This window comes from Pseudopipra pipra, chromosome 1 (genome assembly GCF_036250125.1).
Source record: "Pseudopipra pipra isolate bDixPip1 chromosome 1, bDixPip1.hap1, whole genome shotgun sequence".
In the NCBI taxonomy this organism is placed as follows: domain Eukaryota; kingdom Metazoa; phylum Chordata; class Aves; order Passeriformes; family Pipridae; genus Pseudopipra; species Pseudopipra pipra.
Window position 1 is genome coordinate 112,284,105 of NC_087549.1, and position 22,759 is coordinate 112,306,863.

Genomic DNA, 22,759 nt, shown 5'->3' on the forward strand with positions numbered 1-22,759 from the left:
CAAGTCCCCAATGTACCAGCAATAACAATAAAACAGCAGTAAAGCATTCACGTCTTGTGCTACTGTGTTGTGGATGAGAATGTGTAAAACAGCTTCTGGTATGTACTCTATACTCTCTTGATAATCTCCATTTGTTTTCAGGAGTAAACACCTCTGTGTCGCCAACCTCTTTTTCTAATCACCTGTTCTCCTACAGACATCCACATTGTTAAACTTTTCTGTCTTACTGTTGCAAAGGTATCTTTTTCCCCTGTTGACATGCTGTACCTCAAATGTGGTTTTTTTAAATTGAAAAATCTGTTATTTTATGGGAAGATGACTGGAGAATGGAGACTTAATAGTTTTATTTCAGGCAAGAAGGTCAGTGAATATAAGAATGCAGATGACAGTACAAGATAAAACAGTCTTCACAGAAAGTTGATCTTTGTTCTATGAGACAAATTTATGCAGAACTTAGTAATAAATAAACGCATCACTGAGATCAAAGCCAATATGCTGTTCTTAACGTCTCTCTCTCTAAACAAGTGTGCCTGTATATATATAAACTTTACTGCTGTATCTCCCATTAAATCTCCCTGTTCTCTGGCCATGAAACACCAGGAGGTGCTCCTGCATCAGCCACGGTCAGGCTGTTTCATGGTAGTGCACTCTATTTCCACAGTAGCTCTCTCCCTCTCTCTGCTTTCAGGAGATGAGGGATGCCTTTTCATCTGGGGGTCTGCTCAGCTCTTGATGGGAAGAAGGGTAGGTGGGGGTGCAGAGCTCATAATGAATCAGGCCTGGCTGTCCTCCTCTCTGCAAACCACCTGAGCAGACATAATTCACACAGAGTCACTTCTGTTTTTAGGAGGGAAGGCTCCTTTTGGCCCCCCAGCACCCCAGCAAACACTACTCAGTTTTGGAATGTTTAAGATCTTACTAGCTTAGGGTACAGGAGAGGCTCAGCTGTTCTTCAAAAAGCCTTAGACAAGCAGAGTGGTCATCCCAGCGTTCCTTTCTCACAGTAAGTTTCTTGTCACTAGGGGAATGAAACCTGGAGAACTGGGTTGGATCAGCTTTATGGCATAACAGAGAATGAAAAGCACACATCCAACACATGTAAAATATCACCTACATAGTGAAAACACAGGGAAGACAAGGAACTTTAAAAGACAGTCACAGTCCCTGTAAGCACGGGTACAGAGAGAAAAAACACTCCAGAAGTCTCTTCCTGCTATGTCCAATCAATGCCATGCACTTACACCACAGCAGGTCCCCCTCACCATCAGTAGAGGAAGAGACCAGCTTTTTGATTCGTCATTCACTTCATTTTTCTTTTTGCTACTTAAATGCATCTACAGTGTTATCTAACTACATAACTGGCACAAATATGTAATGTTAAAGAGCTACTGTCTATGTTCTCTGCTTCAGTCTTCCCACAGGACAAGGTGACTGATACTGCAGCACTATGTCAGAATAAACTCAGATAAGAAACCAGCATCTGACATCTGACAGAAGTTGTTATTTTAATCAAAAGCAATACTGAACCTTTATTTTCCTTGAGGGTGGCAGCCTCTCAGGCTGTGTGGCAGCCAAGCCATTCTTACCATCAAGAAGATGTAGTAAGAAATACCACTTTCTGTTTCTTATCTAGGAAAAGCTTTTGGGTAGCATCTCAGCATTGCTGTTCACATCTTGCCAATATCTCCCACATATCCAAGGATGGATTTCCTCACGCCCCCTCTCCATAGAGCCTCTGCGAGACTTCAGTTTTGTCAACAGTTGCTGCTGACAGTCCCAATGAAGCAGTACGGTCAGCTGTAGATGACAAAGTTAGGTTTCTGAAAGGCTCTTCTTTAAATATCACTGAATTGTCTGTTACCCTCTTTTGATTAAGATACTCACTGGGGATGTCTGCTTTGGCTCCTCTCAGACACTGAGCAGCTATGAATATGAAAGCTAGATGTGAAGTACTGTCTTACCTCAGAAGCTATTTACCATAGCAAAGAGTGTAGTGGCTCTTGACTGAAGCAAGGTGCAAGTTGCGAGTTGCAAACGGAGTAATATGGGAAGTATTTTTTGGTTAAACAGTTGGATTGCTGTCCATCCAGCTGAGATACTTTTATCAGGGACTGCACAAAGCCATTATACACCCAACAAAGTGTTTTTTACTCACCCTGGCCAGGGAGATGTTTGGATTGACAGACCCAATCGACAATATTCCTTTCGATGGGTTTCAGTGCGTCAAGGCTTTCCACTGTGAACATTCCCCTTGCATCATCAGCTATTAAAATCAGCTCAAAGGGAATTTATAATCCCTATGCGAACTTCAAAGACATGAATCTCATTGCTACTCAAAGCCATTGCTGCATCCTCTACCCTGTCAGCAGAGTAGTCACTGAAAAAGGCTCTGGACAAGCCTCAGGCCTTTGCCATAAACCACAGCAGACTGCAATTGCTTTATTCTGTTGATCGTTCCTTTATCGTGGTGCCACTGTAGAACTCATTAAAAGGAAATTCTTTGTGGGGCTCTGGGCTGTGCTGGACTACTCCAACAACTACTTTGTCCCTAGAAATAACAAAGTTGTCCACAACTTCCTTCACGAAGGTCTTTGTGACAGAAAAGTTTTTTATATGCTTTCTGATCCTTTCATCAGGAATACAAGATCTGCCACAAGACTGCTGCAAACTTAGAGTAAAAGCAGTGGCAAAAAGGTGACCAACTAACACAGCATCTAATCCCTAACTTTTCCTTTTCATTGAGATAAAACTAGTGGAGGTACCCACACTGAACTCTGCAAAACCAGGAAAAAAGGTAAAAATTTAAAATTGTAACTACGTTACCTTTTAAACATTCATTATTATTTTGAACACCATTTTTTTGTTCTGATTTTAGTTTTTATTTCTCACCTCTTTTTATATCCCTCCCCCTTTCACCATTCAACAATAGCAGTCCTTAAAGAAACAGGGAAAATACATGTTCTGCAAATTTTGCTGTTCAGCAAATTTATTGAACAGGAAAATATGACTTCCCTTCATTTTTGTAACTCCTAGAATGTTCAATTTATGAACTAGTTTTTTGGAGGAATTAAAAGTTACCAAAAGCATAGCTTAATCAAGAAAAAATTCCCTGTTCAACTGTTCAATTACATCCATTTTCTAAAAATTACTCCACCAGCTCTGAGATGAAGCCAAATATTGTCATAGGTTTACTTGTTCTAAAAAAAAACAAGGGGGAATTTTTTTTTTCCTTTCCCCTGCATCACTCTAAAAAAAACATGTTGAATGAGGAGTCGAATATACACCACAGAATCTGTGAATATGCCCCTGATTTTCTTTACAATACATCAAGGCTCAGCTTCAGAGAGAACTGAGCACAAGCTTACCTTCCTATTTTACCAGTTAAACCTCTCTGAATTCAGTGCAGACATTGAAATGTGATAAAAAGGGAGGTCAGCCTGAACTGCAACCTAACTCAAAATTAGCCCTATTGTTTTCAGTCATGTTACATGACAAAAACACTGATGTAAATGACAGCAAAACCAGCAGCAAAGCAAAAGCTTCCCCAGAGTCTTGTGAAGAGATCTGGAAGGTCATCAAAACTACCAGCACTACACAGATACCTACCAAAAGGTTTGCTGGCTCTTTGCTGAAGATTAGCTGTATCCTGCACACCAGTTCCAACAACATAGAGGGGAATGCCTCTGATGTTCCTCAGTTTCCTCACAGGCAATTCAACTTCACGACTGGATTCTCCACCAATGATTAGAATCACTAGCTGTGTAACAAAGCCCTTAGCCTTGCTTTCTGTAGGTTGAGTGAAATACACTGGTTTAAAAAACCCTGAGCTTTCCCTACATAAGTTTTTCCGCTCCTTTACGGTAAATTATCAATCTGCTCCAAAACATCACTTTTCAAATATTGATTCAGCAAGAGTTCTTGTTAAGTCTCATCACTGTATTGTGCCAGTACAACTTGGATTGCACCAAGGCCAACATCAAAACTCGAAACCAAGTTAAAGTTTTCCTGATCAATACTCGTTGAGGTATCCACTAAAGAGACAACATCTGCCAACGTGGTTTTCCTGCTAACTGCCCAAGAAAAGGTAGATAGAAGAATTAATTACTATAGCTCCTTCTCTGGCTTTGTTCAGGAGCAAGGAAGAATTGAGTGTACATTTTATTATTCATGAAATAAATTGCCACTGTGTTGCCTGTTTCTGCCTTTCTCCTCCTCACCTTGCCTTCTCCCCTCCCACCACTATTTTGAATATTTTAATGGTAGACAGGCACTCAAATTTTACCAGTTATGACTTGATATTATTGAAAGCTAGTTAGCAATATATGGAAGATGCAAGAAGTTAAAACCCGTATTTTGGCAACACACTGCAATTTCATATACTTAGTCTATGAATAGAGAAAAACAAACCTGGAAAGACAACAGCCCTTTCAGGTCATACCATGGGCAACCTGGGTGGCTGGTCCAGTTATCTCCTCTAACACAGTACAAAGCATCTGCAGATTTACTGTGAGAGAGTCCTTGCAGAGAAGCAGTATCTTCCACTTCATAGGCATGCTTATCAGCTGGCTCATTAGCTATTTCTAGAAGCCCAGACAAAGCAGATCCTTTCAGACCTGTGGTGTACATGATGCCAGCATCTTTGAATGCTGTGGCTGAGTTTTGAATATTATTTTCAGCCTCTTTTTTTGTAATCACCAGATAAATTTGAGGAACCCCTCTATCCTTTTGGCTATCAACACTTGCTACAAAGTGATTCTCTAGCATAAAATGGAGGGTCTGCCCAGTTTTGGTGCCTCCTTCTTTGTAACATAATTTCTGTATCTTCTATAAGGAATTATTCTTGTTACAGAAAATATTCAACAAGAATTCAGTGTATGTCACATCACTGTACTGAATTATACCAACATAGATTTTGTCTTGCCCAATATCAAAGCCATTGACCATTGTGTAGAAGATATCTTGAATGATCTTGAAGTTCTTTATCCCTGCAGTCCAGAATTCATCCACTAGGAAGATGTTGCCCGTCACAGAAGCTTTTTTACAGACTGAAGAAGTATGTTGTAACTTTCCTCTTCTCCTAAAGGTTGTATAATCCAATAGAAGAGCAATTTTGAATCCTAATTGCTTTTCAGAATCCAAGATCTATTGGCCTTTTACAAAAAAAACCTTTTCAACTAAATTCTCAGCAACCACTACTTCCTTATTTTCCTCTGTTTATCATACAGAGGGTCAGAAACCACGTCCTTCTGCAACACCATTCTCAGGAAAAGGAGAGATGCTGAAATCCACAACACAATTTCCATTCACAGCCTGCTCAGAACTTGTCTGTAGTAAATGCATATTACACACTTCTTTATATGAAACACAACCATAAGAATGTGTTTGCCTGCTGTCAAGTGAGCAAAGGAAACCTCACTCATGCACTTTGAACTCCGTTGTGCACACATACATTACTAATAAATATTTGTTTTCTGAGGGGCAAAAAATAAGGTCACATCAATTTGAAGAGTACTAACCACATTTCCTTGTAGTGAATATTAAATTCATGTGTTTCCACACCTTCCAGAAGCATATGACATTAGTACAGCATGGATGAAACACTTATTATTTCCTCAAACCAACAGTCATGCAGAAAATGTCCTGCAACTGGACAGAACACTTTCTCAAACAGATCTTCCAGAAGACCCGACCACCAAAATGGAACTGCTAAATCCTGTGACTTATCTTGCTTTTAGCAGTCATACTGCCAAAGGTTTTTTGTTGCTTTGGAAAATATGAAATCTCAGCATTCACAAACAAAACCAGATTTTAATCAGCTGTTGCATTTAATTTTGCATTTTTATGACAACTCTCCTATTATAGAAACTTACAAATATAAGTTTCATAAAAGCACAGCACAGTATCCCTAGTTAGAATATATTTTCATCAATTCATCACATCTCTCTGACACTGGGCATAAATGTAAAAAAACAATTTTGTTATCAACATTTCTTTAATGTATTACCAGTCTCCTGTGCATCTATAGAGCAGGTGGAAACACAGAGAAGAAGAAGAAGAGGTTTCCAGCCATCCATTTTGAAAACCTTCCTAGAAAAAAAAAAATCAAAACCAAAGACAGTGAGAAATACAGAGCATAATTTCCTCAAAAAAAGGTTTCTAATTGTGGAGGAATTGGGTAAGTGCATTTTATTGACAACATGGAGGCTTTCTAACTGTATGCAATTTAAAGTAGCACTTTAAATTCATATTTTTTTCCCTTAGCTTTTAACATGCAGGCTTTGAACACAAAGCTGTTAAGACTTTGACACTGATGTAGAGCATATAACCAAAATGAACTGTTTACTGCTCTGCTTTCACAAACATGCTTTGTTCTGATTCAAACAGCTATATTTACCATGATCTAAAATTCAACTAAAAGCAAGATATTCACAGTGTAAGATTAATGGTAGTTATGCCTCTAAGATTCCCTTCTAGCCTTGATATTCCCTACCCACACATCAATTTAAAAGGAAAATTTGGTAATGGCATCTGTACACAATACACATAGGTAAGAACAAGCATTCATTTACAAATGAAAAAAATATGCCAGTTGGGCAGTAATAAAAACACTTGCCACATAAAACTGACAAAGCCCAATGCTGTGGGAAATTGGAATCAAAATCTCTCAGCTGGAAAGTACAAAATTAAGCCATGTTGCGTTTAAGTACAGTAAACAAATGAGAACAAACCAGTTATGGATAACTTCCAGTTCTAGGACACACATAAACTTAATGGCACTGTTAACAACTCATTATCTTATACTGTATCTCATATCTGCAAAGACAATTCTGTAGAAAGGCTACAGCTAGTCTAACATTACAGCGTAGGGTTCAGTTCCAGTTCTTACAGTAACAGTGTGTGTAATATTATCCTGGGTCTTGTAAATAACAGAAAGGAATGAATAAAAATCATCTGCTTGAATCTATATTCTACCCTCAGGCAAGAGCAAAACTTCATTTCCAAGTATCACCACACCAAGCTCCATTGTAGCTCTTGAAGTGTTCTTTGGAACCTTTTCCTATGGGGAGAATAAAGCCACATTTCCTATATTTCAAGACATTTATCAGATATGGGCAATCTTTACTATTATTAGCACTGCAGTAACACAGAGATTCTAGGTCTAACTGAGGTCCCTATGCAACAAAAGAGGTTCCAAGTATTATGTGGTCCTTAACAAAAACAAAATGTTGGGGTTGGTGCATTGAAGAAACTTTCTAATGCCTCTGCACATCACAGTTCTCTTTAATAAGCATCTCTAACATAAGGGAAACGGCAGTTTGTCATGCATGAAAACACAGCAGATAAAAACCTTTTGTAAGCATCTTATATGCCTCTTCATGATTAAATTTTTCTGGGATTTAATTAATTTTTCTGTATATGTTACTGAGAGTTAATGACTCTCTTAAGAGCTCTCCTTGATCACTTTGCTAGAGATTTGGTCCCCAGTTATCTATTTTCACTACTATGCCTCATTACATGGGCCTCTGTTTTAGACCTTATTAAGCTAAAACTTTTTACTGAGGGACAATTAAATATTTTAATGGTATGCAAAAAAAAAAGCTTACTAACTTCCATTACAATATTATACAATACCTATTTTGATAACACAGTTATTGTACCACAGCAGCATTCACATCTTGAACTCTTTGGTTTTAATAAATTGCACACAGATCTACAGACCCAGCTAGATATGTACATATTCAAGGGCAGATAAGTAAAATGCTGTCAGTTATTTACAAAGCCTCTAATTAGTGTTTCGCTCTAGAAATATTCATTTTGTGAAAATCTCAATGGTATCAATATGACCAAGCTTCTGTGTGGCTGCCCACAGTCAGTGAAGCAAAATGCAGCTGGAGTTTTAGCAAGGGGCTAGACTTCCCTCAATTATGTAAACATTGAAATTTCATACCAAAATCTAGATCTTACTATTATAGTATACAAAATAATCAGTGACTGTTCAGTTATGCAACTATTTCCATACTTCCTAACAGCTGTCAGTCTATTTTCCTCCTTTAGCTTCTTCCAGCCTCATGACTCAAGAACGTTCCCTGCTCATTGGGTCATATACCCTACACTAGTAAAATCTCTCTCACTCTTCCTAAACAGTGAGTGCAGATGGGAACATATTTCTTACTTGCCCTTTGTTTTATCCTTCATTAGCCCCAACTGAGATCAGGCAGTTTCTTTAAATACACAGGAACATTGCAATTTAAAAAGGCTGCACGCTAATATTCCTATTTGTACCATTTATTTATTTTGCCTTATCTTCACATAGAAAATTCCAATCATGAATTACAAGCTGCATAAAAAACCAAGCTGCATAAACAGAAGTACTTTAGGCTTTCTATGTGCATTCTTCAATATTTGCTAATGTAAAGCGAAAGAAGTAATGTAATGGAAAATTTGTGTCATGCAGTTCATAGATATTATGGGCAAAAGCCTAAATAAACTCACATGCACTGTTACACAGCATTCCCAATTCTGCATATTACACTAGCAATATCTTAATTCTAAAGCTTATTTGAAGGTAAAACTGAATATACAAGGTTCTAGCATAAGGTACTTAAATATGCATACCTATAGTTGTTTATATAAATATATATAAGTATAATCTATGTAAGGTGCTAAGACGGCAATTCTCAAAAATCTAAGACATCTTTCCACTTGAATTTTATTTTAGGAGACAACAGTATGAAAGTTATTGAAAGTCCTAAGAAAAACACACATATTTTAAAGTTCATTTTACTGCCAGCATTTTTCCTTATTTGTTCCCAGAGATCCAGCAATATGTATATAAATCTCAAAGGAAGAATAAGATCAACAGTATTCCTGAGTTCTTTAATTGCTTTACAAAGATTACTTGCCATTATATTTTGTTTTTCTTTTTTAATCAACTACTGTACCAATTTTATCTTTAGCTGCTTCAATGTTCTAGGCAGGTAAAAAAAGTAATTCTGTAGATTTTTGCTGCAAGAACAAAATGCACCATCAAATATTAACACACTTCTTAAGCACACTGTCAAAAGAATTAAGATTTTGAAGCAACATCTCTTTTACACCTATAGTCTATAACCGTGTTGCATACAGCATCTTCCTGCAACACCCTGATTTGGGGATATTTTCTCTCTTCCATTTGTATATACTAAGAAAAGGAACATAAACTTTCTTGTGACAACTTAAAATTCCATCTCTCCCAGCACAACTAAATGTGATCACATAGTTTTCTCCTACCTACTGAAGTACTCCAATTAGATTTCTTCAACTTTTACACGCTGATTTCATTCCTTCTGAAGTTTTTGAAATAAACCCGAGTCCTGAGTGCAGCAGACAGACAGATTCAGCTCACATGCCCCAGTTAGTTATCCCTTTCCTCCACCTTCCCCTTTTCTCTCACTAAAGCAAATTTAAAGCCTGGAATCCATCTGTGGAAGTTCCTGGTTTCACCAAACAGTAAACCGAGGGGAAACCCATCCCATCCTCCCACTCCACCACTCTCCTCATACATCCACATGCTGAACTTTCACATTGAGACATCATAGTACCAGAGGAAAGACAAATGTTGCTGTAAAAATAATGCAAAATATTTTCTAGGTGTCAGCTCTTTATATGAAGGCAGAAATATTTTTGTCAGTTATCTCGTCTCTACAGGCACACTTTTTTCCCTAGAAAAAATCTTTTTGCTAGCCCTGAAATGTCTCAGGAAGAAAGTTGCAGTTTTACTTATTGCAGGTTTCCTAGAGAAAAGAAGAGTTTCCTAACGATTCCAGGTACAATCACGTGGCCAGACACTGATTCAGGCAAGAAACCCTGGGTGACTTACCTAACTTAGGAAGCCAGCCTGATCAACATGAGATGCAAGATGTTTCGAGGAGTGGTTTTGTTTAGCAGGACAAGCAGACATAGCTGAAAAGGGTGTGGCCACAAAGGCAGAAACACCCCCACATACAGACAGAGGTACATACAAGCACACAACCAGCCCCTTAAGTGTCTGCACCCAGTTTTAGAAGGGAAAATTGACTGACACTAAAAGTCAGTTTATTTACTGTTGGAATGCGCCTGTCTGTGAGCAAGTGGGATGAATGTTTACGTGATGACTTACTTTTAAAGAATGGAGAGACATAATGATTTTCCATTTCAGTATTTGGTGTGCCTTTTATAAGCCTATTGTCTATTTTTCCATTTCTGAGTAAAGCTTAATAATTAGCATTTTATGATCCTGTAAGCCTTAAACATTCATTATCATTCATACTTCTATCTTCCTGATGGCTTAAACAGCACAAATTACAATGAGTACACATTAACAAAATTTTAAAAATGGACCCTGGTATCCTAGCAGCCTCAAACAGCTCTTAACCTACCATCTACCTAAGACCACATCTGGCTATTCTGAGAGCCTGACAAGCTTTCACTTCTTCACTTTGCACACTCTGTAAATAGCTGTTTATTAATCACACCCTAATTTAAATTGCTCTATTCAGTTGAAGTATTTGAAGTTAATTAAAGTTTGCCTTTAGGTGTATGAATTCAACAAGACTATACCATGCTGTGATTGAAATATGAACAGTACTGCACACAGGACTATGGCTTTAGGCTTTTCTCCTGGTTTAGTTTCCTCAAGAAAGAAGTCAGGCTGAATGTTACATTTCACCTTTCATCCCAGATGGGGGAAGGAATTTGAAAACCAAACCCTGTAAACGGAGCAGTGAAGCTGAAAAGTCTCTTAACCTTGTTAAATGAGTTCTTACCTAGCAATGACTCATTCTGACCCAGAACGAGTTCACATTCAAACTCCTAAACACTTTGTGCTTTGGCCCTAATAAAAGAAGAGCAGAAAGAGACCTCATATGACGATTTGGGACTATAAACAATAACATATGTATATATATTTCACAGCAAGGTGAGTTTGCCTCCTATGAAGGGATTTCTTCAAAAGGAGTAAAGGAGATCAAAAGAGCTCCTTGGTATGGAAGAGTAGTTTTCCCACATCAGAAAGTCATTATGGAGCTGGAGATGCATTTGTTATTGTTTTTCTCTCTCTTTCCTATCAATCCTGGCTTTAGACCTACTTCGCATAAGACATGTAGCATAATGTCAGCACCAAAGCAAAATCATGGCAGTACCGTGGATCAAGTTTGTTTACTTACAGAAAAGAATATAAAAGTGATCAATAAAAAAGCATTAAAACAGGAAACAAAAACCATTCAATGGGTCTTGTAAAATGGGCCAGTTAAACCTGGAGGATGATACAAGCAATTTGTCATATCCTTGCCAGTTCCTCTGACTGTAAAGTAGACAAATGTGAACAGCATAAATGCTAAACTTTACCCACATGTGCTTCACTGACTCATTTAGTAAAGGATATTAAGTGAACTAAACACAAACATTCATTCATGAAAGCAGCTTCTGAAAGCCAAAAGAAAACCAGCAGATGTGACTCTCCTACTTCCAGGAATATTGAGTAGGAAAGCATCCCATACACAGGAGTAAGTACTCAAACCCAATCTCATCTGGAACAGATTAGTTTTATAAAAAGTCTTTTTTTAGAATAAAAATAGTACTAAGTCGCCTCATGTTGAACTACCACAAAATGGACAATTCAAAATTAAGGGCAACAGTTAACACATAATGTTTCAGAAGCTTTAGAACCATCTGCTAGCATCAGCTAGATGAACCTTTGAAATAGGACTCTAAGAATATGAGCTACTGGTGGTGACGAGATGCAGATTCTTGTTTTATAAAAGCTTTATGTTAGGAAAATGAAGTAAAACTTCTACCAACATCCTTGCTAAAAAACCCTAATTATTCTCCCATTTCTAGTGCTGAAAATCATGCAATTTTATTGGAATCTATCACTTTTGTTAGCAGGAAAATATGAAGCTAGGAAGAATCAAGACTTTTGCTTGTGAATATCTTCACAACACTACAATATCACCCGTATTTTGTTCATCATGTCAAATGAAACATCTTTGTAATATGAACAAAGCACAGAGATGTACACGTTTCTGAAGCATCCTAATATTATTATTAGGTGCCTATTTTATTTTTAATCGTTTGGAATAAATTTTGTTTATCCAAAGGCTCTTTGCTTATTCACTGACACGAAGGAGATTTGTTTGACTGAATGATACTGTATTTGGATTTGAATGTGTGGAAGAATTATGTAAATGATCGTATGCAGGCAAATTAGAGCTGAGTAGCTTTGTGGCAATCATCTTTACAACTGCAGCTGTTGCAAAAGCAATGAAAATTAAACAGCATGTTTTATATATTGCCACATTGTGAGAAGAATCCATAATAAATGCCGGAAAGTAAGTGTGGAAAGCTGACACTTTCTCAGTGTCTGCATACTTATGCAGGTAACTTAGAAAATGTTTTCTGTGACACTTAACAGACACTACATATAAACTATCACGATGCAGTAGATATAATGTAAGTTAATGCATATGCAGGCATTTATTAATGATCCTCAGAAATGGTATCTCAATATAGCAGAGCTTGAAAAACAGTTTTGCAAGGAGCTAAGAAATTTTAAAATGTGGCTTTCTACTGAACCAAAATAAGAGCCAAAAATTACAATTTTACCTTGTAGGTAAATCAATTTTAATATAATTTCGCATCCCTCAAGTACTGCATTTTCTCAAAAATTAGTGTCCTCTGATTTTTTCTTCTTAACTTACAAAATGAGAGTTTGTCATACATGATTAGCCAATATTCCACAGGATTACCTTGGCATATGCAGGAATATCTCTTGAATCTCCAGAGTAGTATTGAAGATGTTGGGCTCTCTTCCTTCAAAGCTCTGTCCCTGATGTCCCAATCCAGTAAGAATTGTGCGCAAAAACTCCTTCACTACTTTTTTTTTAAATCTTCAAAGCACACTGAAATCCATTTCTTGTCCACAGAAAAACCTATGTTGAAAAAATATTTTGAGATAACATACAGATAGTAATAGTGATGGAATTTGGCCTCTACAACATCATCTACAAAAAGAATCCTCTGTTTTCTTAGGACCACAGAAAAGAAAACAACTATAGCATCGCTGTTTTTTCCTTGAACGCTACTAACATTTCCTGACCAGTGTTTCCGCTCAAGACTTCCATATGCCTCTATTTATTTACTGATTGGAATTTTTGCATGGGAAATTATGTTTTGGAAATTTTGCTTTGGAAAGTTGTAGGTTCAGTTTAGTTGTAAAAGGGCTTCTAAACAAGTGGTTTTACTTTGTCTGCTGTCAAGAAAGCTAAAAAGAAGTGGAATCTTACACACTGTACTGCAGAAGTAGTGACATACAGATAATTTAACTTCGGTTCAGTCCCTTTTCAAAACACGTTAATTACTTCAAAACACTGCAAGCAGAGTTCTTGGTGCCCTCTGAAAGCTGAGAAATGGGTCGAAATACCACCCAGTGACTCTGTCCTCAACCTGTTTGTGGTAAGAGTTTTGGAATTTATCAGTAAACCTGTTTTTAATCACTAAGCAATGTTTTAAGGGATATGATTTTTCTACAGTGAATTATAAAGGTATTTGAACTGCATTAATACACATAACTAATGAATTTGTAATGTTATCTCCCAAAGAACTTTTTGATTTTGAAATTATGTCAAGGATCAGAACACACAGCATTTATTCAGTGAAGGAAGAAAGCTGGAAGAATCAAAGAAACATGAAATCACAGAATGCTTTGCCTTGGAAGGGACCTTAAAGCTCATCTAGTTTCAACTCCCTCACCATGGACACCTTCCACTAGACCAGGTTGCTCAAAGCCCATTCAACCTTGCCCTAAACACTTCCAGGGATTGAACATCCACAGCTCCTCTGGGCAACCTGTTCTGTTGCCTCACTACCCTCATGGAAAAGAATTTCTTCCTCATATCTGATCTAAACCTACCCTCTGTCAGTTTGAAGCCATTACGTCTACTTAGGATAGGGATGAACAGTACAGAATCACAGAATATGCTGAGTTGGAAGGGACCCACAAGGATTATCAAGTCCGTCTCCTGGCCCTGCACAGGACCATCCCCAAGAGTTACACCATGTGCCTGAGAATATCATCCAAATGCTTCTTGAACTCTGTCAGGGTTGGTGCTGTGACCACTTCCCTGAGGAGCCTGTTCCAGTGCCCAACCACGCTCTGGGTGAAGAACCTTTTTCTAATATCCACCTAAACCTCCCCTGACACAACTTCAGGCCTTGTGCTCCTGATTCTTTAACCAATCATCCCAAGGCCTTGCAATCTCTCTTGATTACTCTTGAACTTTTTGTTTCAACTTCACGGCTGCCTACCTGAAAAATCGCTGATGGATAATTAACTGAGGGGCACACCAGAGTAGGAAACTTTCTCTTCACATCTTTATCCTGGGTCCCATGGAGGCAGCAGACTTCCCTAAGAAATGGGTTCAGACTGCATATTAGGCCTTCTGTTCCCTTCAGAAGGGAGTCTCACCTGTCTTTTTTGCTTTATGGAAGCAGTCTTGATGCAGGGAGTAGGGTGACTTAACCTCAGTGCCACCCTCAAGCTAGATGAACCATCTTCGTCATTATTTGGTTCCACTTGCAGAGCCTCATACATGTTGTGCAAAGGCACCTGGAAGGTGGGGATGGAAGGCACAGGCATCTGGAATAGGTATGACTTGTGCACATTCAGGTTCCTTAGCTGATCTCAAGCCTGATCTTCTTCAAAGGTATGCAGTACTTCTTTTTCCCAGTCCCTGCCTTTGGATTCTACGAATTGAGAAAAAAAGTTGTTGAGTATCTCAGTCTTGTACATTTCAGTTTTAGACAGGTCTCCCATTTCTCACCAATCAGGGACGGTACAGTTTCTTTCTCTTCCTTTGTTGTCCCATCTACCTGAAGAAAACCTCCTTGTTATTTTTCATATCCCTAGCCAGGTTCAGCTCCAGATGTGCCTTGGCTTTCGTGATTGCCTCCCTGCACCCTGACTTTTTCTCATTCAACCTTTCATTTTATTTTCAACTACAGCTGTGTAATCTTTTTTTCTCCAGGAAATATCTTCTATGCATCATACAGTCTCAAAACCCACACACTTTTTGTTCCATTTTATAGCAATCAGCTGTCTCAGTAAAGACAGGCAGCAACTTTGCTTTTTTTCCTGATTTATTTCCTATTCAACATATCCTTTGGGATACAAATCAGCAAAGCATCACAGACTTCAACAGCACAGTTCACAGTAGATAAGGATCTGGTGTACAGATGGGGCTTTTATTCCAATCTCTCCAGTAATCTCTTCCCTTAGAAGGAAAAGGAAAAGCTGTTCTACTTTAGACTGCCTGGCACTGGCAATGACCAGCTATTCTAAGAGTGACTCTACAGGTCACAGTACTTCGAGGTACAAGAGAGATCTTTTGGTTTGTTTCCAGTGAAAGAAAGATTTAGTGAGAAAGTCCATCCCTTCTGAAGATGCTAACTGACAAAGATGTAAAACCTGAAAGAAAGATGAGCTCATAATGCCACTGTAATCAAGGCTAACGCTCGAACAGAGATCACGTAGTTAATATTCCTGTCAAATCTATCCCTGCTCCCATCAAAAGATGTTCTACACAGTGTGAACTGTATCACATCAAGTAATGGGGCAGTTGTACAATTTTGTTTGTTTGTCTGTTTTTTGGGTTTTGGTTGGTTGGTTTGGTTTTGAGTTTGGTTTTTTTGTTGGGTTTTTTTGTTGGTTTTTTTTTTTTTTTGCACATGTGTGTGGTTTTTCTTAGAGATGATGTAGTTGGTTTAATTATATTTTATGGTGTCTTTTATTGAAAAACTGTTTTCAGGTATTAAATATTGTAATATTTTGCTAATCTCTCCTGTATTGGAGGGTAGAAAGCCCACTAGTCAGTGTATGGGACTGAGACTGCTGAATGTTTGCCCTTCTTAATGGATCAAATTATATCTCTTTGCAGAATATCTGAAAAAGTTTCAGGATCACCATGGTGCTATAGCACATTTATGGGAAACCAAACAGGTGTTCAGGCTAGAGAGCCAGAGGCAGCTACCCAGCGAGAGGCCTCAACATTCACAGGATGACAGTACATGGTAAAAAATCCTAGGAAGGTGAGAATTCTTCATAAAAACCCATCTAAAAACCTTCCTTTTAAAACTTCCTACAAACACCTCTGGCTCAGTTTTCAACCCTGCAGTGACATCTTATGGCTCCATGGTAGTTCCAGCGGTGAACACATGCCATCAAAGAACATAGACAAAACTGAGGAACACAAAACATCTACATGTAGAAAACTGGGTAGCTGTCATTGCTATGGGATGACCTAACCCCATTAGTTGGTAACACTGAGCTCATTTACCCTCCCAAACAAAACTAATACAAAATACCACCTGTTACAAGGTACTTAGGTCTCTTTGCACACAGGCTCGCATCCCACATCAAGAATCCCACATCAAGAATTAGGCAGGGTTTACTGAAGTTAAGGAGCAGGGCCAGAGGAGCAACATTAGCTGCTAGAAGAACAGACTCCCACCCATCCTAACACAGACAAACTGCCATGACAGCTGGTTGATGCCTTAGGTGGCCACCAGTTTCAAGCAGAAAAAAAGACATTCTCTTAGTTTCAGAGGACTGAAGCCATCACATGAATATCACTACAGGGAGTTTTATATCTGCATTGTAGAAGCCAGGAAGAGGTGAATTAATACCATGTATTAATAAAGTTAAATTTTTCTTACACAAAAACCCTATTAAAATGCTCAGTCAGAACTGAGTCCCAGGACTAAACCCACTCCAGTCTAAAAAATGAATGCATCTGTAGACCTTTCCATAGTTTAATGTAAGATCAGTCTTTATTCCTTAATTAACTCAAAGCATGATATTGTTTTCTGGGTCAAAAGAAAACTACTATATAATTTATTTTCTTATGATGAATAGCAAAGCTTTTAGCTAGGTCTCTTGGGAACCAGGGGGGGGTTTGCATAAATTGCTGGGAACATTAAGGTGCTTCATAGATAGAAGAAAACTGGGGATGTGGAGGGAAAGCAATAGGCAGGCTTGCCTTGTTGTAGCTGAGGTTAGCTTTTGAGCACAATACAGTTTTTGTGTGATTACTGGTGAAGGGAACAAACTCAGGCTTATGATGAAAACTCCACTGTCCTTATCTGTACTAGAATGCCACGCCTGCATCATAACCTTTTCACCCCAGCGACATAAGTCTTCACCATGTCTTTAGAGTCTTGATCTGAATGCATGTGCACTGTCTAGAAGAACATACACTGAGCTCTAAATAAGCTCTATTTCCATTCGATTAATTTTGTGCCTTACTAGAGATATAGAAAAATCTGAGTATTTCAAAACAGGAAATTCAAAAAGTAAAACCTCTAAAGCTTTAACACTGAAAAAAGAGTAGTATGAACTTTAAGGCTATACATTCTGCATGATCTCTACATTCTTGGCTTTTGACATAGATCATTACTGAAGTCAAACCTTGACGTGGCAATATTGGTATTTAGCAACAGTAATTGGGATTTCAACCAGAGGACACATAAAGAAATTCCTCAAAGATACACCCACCTTCTACAGAAATATGTTTTCCTCCTCTGGCAATCACCAATTTTCATACAAAAGAAAGGAAATTAGAACATCTGGCAAAGTGAACCTTACTATATTCCTAAGAATGGAGGGTTTATTGAGCTCTAATAGAAACTGGAGTACTTCCCACTTGACTGGTACATAAAGATGAGATGAGATCAAGTTAATAAAACATGCACAATTGCACACCCTTCCTACTTCATTGATTTCACTTTATTGCTTCGTAACCCATATCACCCTCACCTAAATGTTGATTTTGCTTGATTTTTACTTCTGTTCTTGAGACATATTGTTTGGTTTTGAAGATTTTGATCTACTGAAGGGTTTCACATGAGAGGAAAAAAAAGCAGCAATGTTTGCATAGTTGCCTCCAATTAGAGGAGAACTTGACTGGACAACTCAGACCCTTCAAGCCCATGTGCTTTTTTCCTGCTCTTTTTTTCTCCCAGATGATCAAATCCCCATGTCTCCAGGGGAATAAAGTAACAGTGATTTCAGAGACCAGCAATAACTCTGCAGATTCATCCAAGGACAAGGCAGGGTAAAAGGGCTAAACAAAAGGTATAGAAAGACTTTTTAGGAAGAAATTTTTTACAGAGAGAGAAATCAGGTATTGGAATGGGCTGCACAGGGAGGTGGTGGATTCACCATCCCTGGAGGTTATTAAGAGACTGTATGTGGCACTTAGTGCCATGGTCTAGTAACCACAGTGGTGTTGGATCAAGGGTTGGACTTGATGATCTCAGAGGTCTTTTCCAACCCAGTTGATTCTATGATTCAATGATTCTATGACTTCCAAGTATAAAATGACTATTCAGTCTAGTGGAAAAAAAAGATGACTGAGTAAAGATATGATGGATGTTTATAGAGCCATGAGCAGCTTGGAGACAATGGCTCTTCAACAAAAGGACGGGATATCAACTGAAGCTAGATGCTGGGAGACTCACAGCAGGTCAGATGGAGGTTCATGTATTGGGTGCTTAAGTTGTGAAATGCTTTGCAGCAGGGTGTTCTGAATGCTAAGACTTCAGATAAGCACAAATAGTCAATGAATTGGAAGTAAATATATCAGAGGGCACTAAAGATGCCACCTTTTAGCTCTAAGAGTCTCTGATCCTTGAGCATTACTACAGGTCTGCTGTGTTCTTTTGCTCTTCCTTACATATCTGCATTTGTTCATCAAAAACAGGATAGCAGCTTAGATGGACAGCAGCTCATATCAACTGTTGCCATTCAGAGGTTTATGGTTAGTTATCCAAATGCTAAAATTGCCATAAAATGAGAAGCAAGCTATCCAGCCCTGTGGATCAAGAATAGTCCTGTTATGGCATTTTATTTATTACCTCTGAAAAGCAAAAGATTATGCCTGTTAAGGAATGACACTGTATTTTACCAAATGGCACTCATACTTGCCTAAGGACAAGAGCTCTTCCAGCAGCACATCTCACACAGACTTCCTGGGAGGGTGGAAAAATGATTTGAAAAATTTTTGCTAAACCAAGGAGCTGAAAAATGTATCATCATACAGAACACAAGGATTCCTCTTAGAACTCAGGTTAAAGATCATTGAAGTTAAGCTCTAACAGTAGGGTCCACTTTAAAAAAACATGTGCTCAAGTCGCTTGTAAAGCACAGCAGAAAGACAATTTCCTGCAAGAAACACTGGGGATTTTGCCATAAACAGTTATAACTTCCAGACTGCTCCAGTTCCAGCTTTAAACTGCTTCTTTGTCTGTTTCTAGGCAGCAAAACAGGCAAAGAAATGTTCACCCACCAATACTTACAGAGGTCACAGTTCTGTTTTCTAGACCATGTTCAGTGCTAACTTCCTTGCCTGCAGTACTTTAAAAATAAAAAAAAAAAAGCACAGGAGTTGTCTTAGTTCTGAGGGACATTTTTATATCATCTTTCTGTTCATTCAGTCATGTGAAGCAGACATAATTTCATTGAAAACTAAAGAAATATCTTATTGCCTTTTAACTTTAAAACATTCAACGTATAAGTAAAAACGTAATAAAATGAGACAGTCACATGTAAAGCCCACCACCGTGTGGAAGGGTTATAGGGTATGACAGCCAGATCAGAAGTGACATTTCCAGGTCATGGTTTTCTGTCCTTAATTCCTTCTGATTGTACTCACCCATTTTATTTTGGTAGTTCAGAGCAGACATGCTGCAACAACAAGGATTATAAAACCTTCTACGTACTAGGCTCACTGTTATTTTATCACACAGTTAAATACTGCATAATGGTCCCACAGGACTAAAGGGATACTCTGGTTTCTTACAGAAGGAAAAAATAATAGTTGGGTTTTCATTGAAAAACTGACTAGATTTTTTTTTTGCATGCTTTTTTTATTAATAGCTGTAGAGTTATGGTTAGACTAAGGGATTCAAATGTAGTGTACCTATAATTTCGTTTGTTCCAGCTGTACAAGCACTTATGCACATGAATCCCATTGACATTTGCAAGGGTAAAATAAAAGTTTAGCATATACAATAACTGAATGAGGTCCATCATTACATACACATTTGTATCCCCACTGTCCTTATTTTTTTCTGCTGCATTCCTATGCAGTGCAAATAGCTTTATTTTAGCAGTCATCGTGGAATCTGCCTTTTGCCTGCATACTTGCTGCTTACAATAATGTGTCTGTCCTTATTTCAACTAAACAAAAAATTGTTTCTTAATTAGAGTAAGCACATCAAGCAAAAGAATCAGGATGTTTCCAGGCCAACTGTATCAGTAGTATTGGCAGGAGGGTAAACTACCCAGTCTTGTCATATTCTGAAGAAGAGACTACCTCTGCCAAGCTTCTCCAAACGGTTTGGAATTGAAAGTGAGTTCAATTCAGATGAACCTACCATGTAATATAAGCTTCAGAGGAAGGAGGGAAAAAAAAGATAGTTGAGACCCATCATGCACCTGAAAGAGACAGTCTCAATTAAGGTATGATACACAAACAAAATTAGTGTTTGGGAAGGTCACATGCAAACTCAGTCAGCAGTTGCCCCAAACACATTATCCTCTCAAAGGCAGTATGCACAAAGTAGTTTTTCTTTCTCACTGATCTCACTATGTAGTATTGCAGGATGAAAGCATTTACACAGTACCTGGCACAGTGGGGCTGACATACATCAAGTTCAGACTGTAGTTTTCTTAAATGAATATCCTTCCAACAGCAGAAGCAAACACCCTTAATACCCAAACCTTCACAAGAGCAGCAGCCACAGGAGAATACCACCTGTACATGAAGGACAATGCACAGGAGGTATCGGTGGTTTCTAACTTCTGTTCCCTTGATCACCAACATGTTGCAACTGGGTCTTCAACAAGGGTCTTCCCTCTCAGACTCAGCAACATCAGCTGAGGCAACAGGGACTGCTTTCTTCTGCAGCTGTGGGTTTAGTTTAGTCCATAACCTGCATTCCAGGGTAGACTCACTGCAAATAGCAGAGAGTAACCCTACAAAGGGAACCTGGACTCCATGTAGCCTCTCTATGGGTCGTGTTGCCCTCAGAAATATTTTCAGTTGTGCCTTACGTGAGTTATAGCAAACAGTAGCTAATCCAGTCCAACTGACTGCCTTAGCTTTACCAATTTTCCTGCTAACAAATCTGAGGGGGAAAAAATCCTTATTTGTAATTATCTCTTATTTCCCTTCAAGTTAATCCCTTTGTGAGTGCACTGGGTAAAAAGAACACTTTCGGTAGTGGTGGCGGGGCTGCAGGAGCGGCCTCTGTGAGAAGGGGTGTGTCAAACAGCTGACTCAGCAATGGACCTACCGCAGGCTAAAGCTGAGCCAGCCGAAGTTTGTCCCACCTCTCTGAAAACAGTTTTAAGAAAGGGCAGAAATAGCTAAAACTGAGAGGATCAATGTAGGGTAGCAAAGGAGCACCAAGGTCAGAGTCAGAGGCTGAAGCAGGTGCAACCCCAAAGGGACTGCAGCCCATGCTGGAGCAGGTAAACTCCCAATGGGACTTCGGTCAGTGGAGGACTCACACCAGAGCATAGTGAATAAATAAGCACAAAGGAGTAGCAGAAGACAAAAAAAAGGAACAGCAAAGAGAAACTGCAACATAGCAACCTCTAAATCCTGCATCACACATCACCTCACTAGTTACTAGGTGCAACTCGCATCAGTAACAAGAGGGGAGGTAAGGTGTCTGGAGTGAAGTTAAGTCTGAAAAAGGGAGAAGGAAAGTGTTTTCACAAAGCATTTAAATGTTTGTTATCTTTGGTTTCCAATCCCCAAACCACTAATTAAATGTTTATGTTAACGAGCAATAAATTAATTTAAATTCCCCAACCAGAGTCTGTTTTGCAACAACAGTAACTGGTGAATTATTTCCTTGTCTTTATTTTGACCCATGAGTTTTCTCACTCCTGTGCTTCTTGTTTTCTCTGTTCCTCCCCCAGTCCTATCCTGCTGTGGGGGTAGAAGTGTGAGAGCTTGCCTGCTAGCCGAAGCCACCCCATCACAATGAGGAATGTGTTTTAAATTTTTAATTCCCTGGGAGTACAAATCTGACAGTATAACAAGCTGTTTTCAGTAAAAGACTTGCTTGATTAAATTCAAGTTTCTTGCAAATAACATTATTCATGCTAATTAAAATGTCTTCATTGAAAATGAGAAAATAAATAGCACCAAAAGAACACTTTAAAAAAAGGCCCCTCTTGCCCAATGCATAGAGTCTGAATTTTAATTTTTCTTCAAAAACGAAAAAAAAATCAGCCAATATTAACCCTTTAGAAGTTGCTTCCTGTAAAAATTTGCTATCCTGTAAAGAATACTGTTTTCTTTACAGAAATGTTTTTCAACAGATGAGAGAGATACATTTGGGCATCTATTTTAGCACCTTTCTGTCCTTGAAATTGAGAAAATTAACCAGGGCTATGTTAATTATTTTAATTACCTTGAGCAGTTTTGAGGAGTAACCTGGGATATTAACAGCAAGAAATTGCCAGTGCCCAGGTGTTAATTTGCTCCTTTTTTTCTCCTTTTTCTTCCCTCTTTCCATAGTTAGGATCACAGTTCGTATCACCATAACTGTTTGTTTCTAAACAAATGCCACAAGTTACGGCCCATAAAGTTGAGAACCACTGTTTTGAAAGTGTAAGGAAGAAATCTTTACTTTTAGAAAACTGTATTACTTTTTGTATGAAACCAGTTAA

At 38.4% G+C, this 22,759-nt stretch overlaps 1 protein-coding gene across 1 annotated transcript in view; it reads right to left on the bottom strand.

Annotated features, from left to right (window-relative positions):
* COL6A6 (collagen type VI alpha 6 chain) overlaps positions 1 to 4,872 on the bottom strand; it is a 41,019-nt gene extending 36,147 nt beyond the window's left edge. The window contains 5 exon segments of the mRNA XM_064641159.1: positions 2,156 to 2,282; positions 2,284 to 2,377; positions 2,379 to 2,454; positions 2,457 to 2,589; positions 4,408 to 4,872. Coding sequence (XP_064497229.1) covers positions 2,156 to 2,282; positions 2,284 to 2,377; positions 2,379 to 2,454; positions 2,457 to 2,589; positions 4,408 to 4,764 — 787 coding nt within the window. The 5' untranslated portion in view covers positions 4,765 to 4,872.
* Positions 4,873 to 22,759: the final 17,887 nt, after the last annotated feature.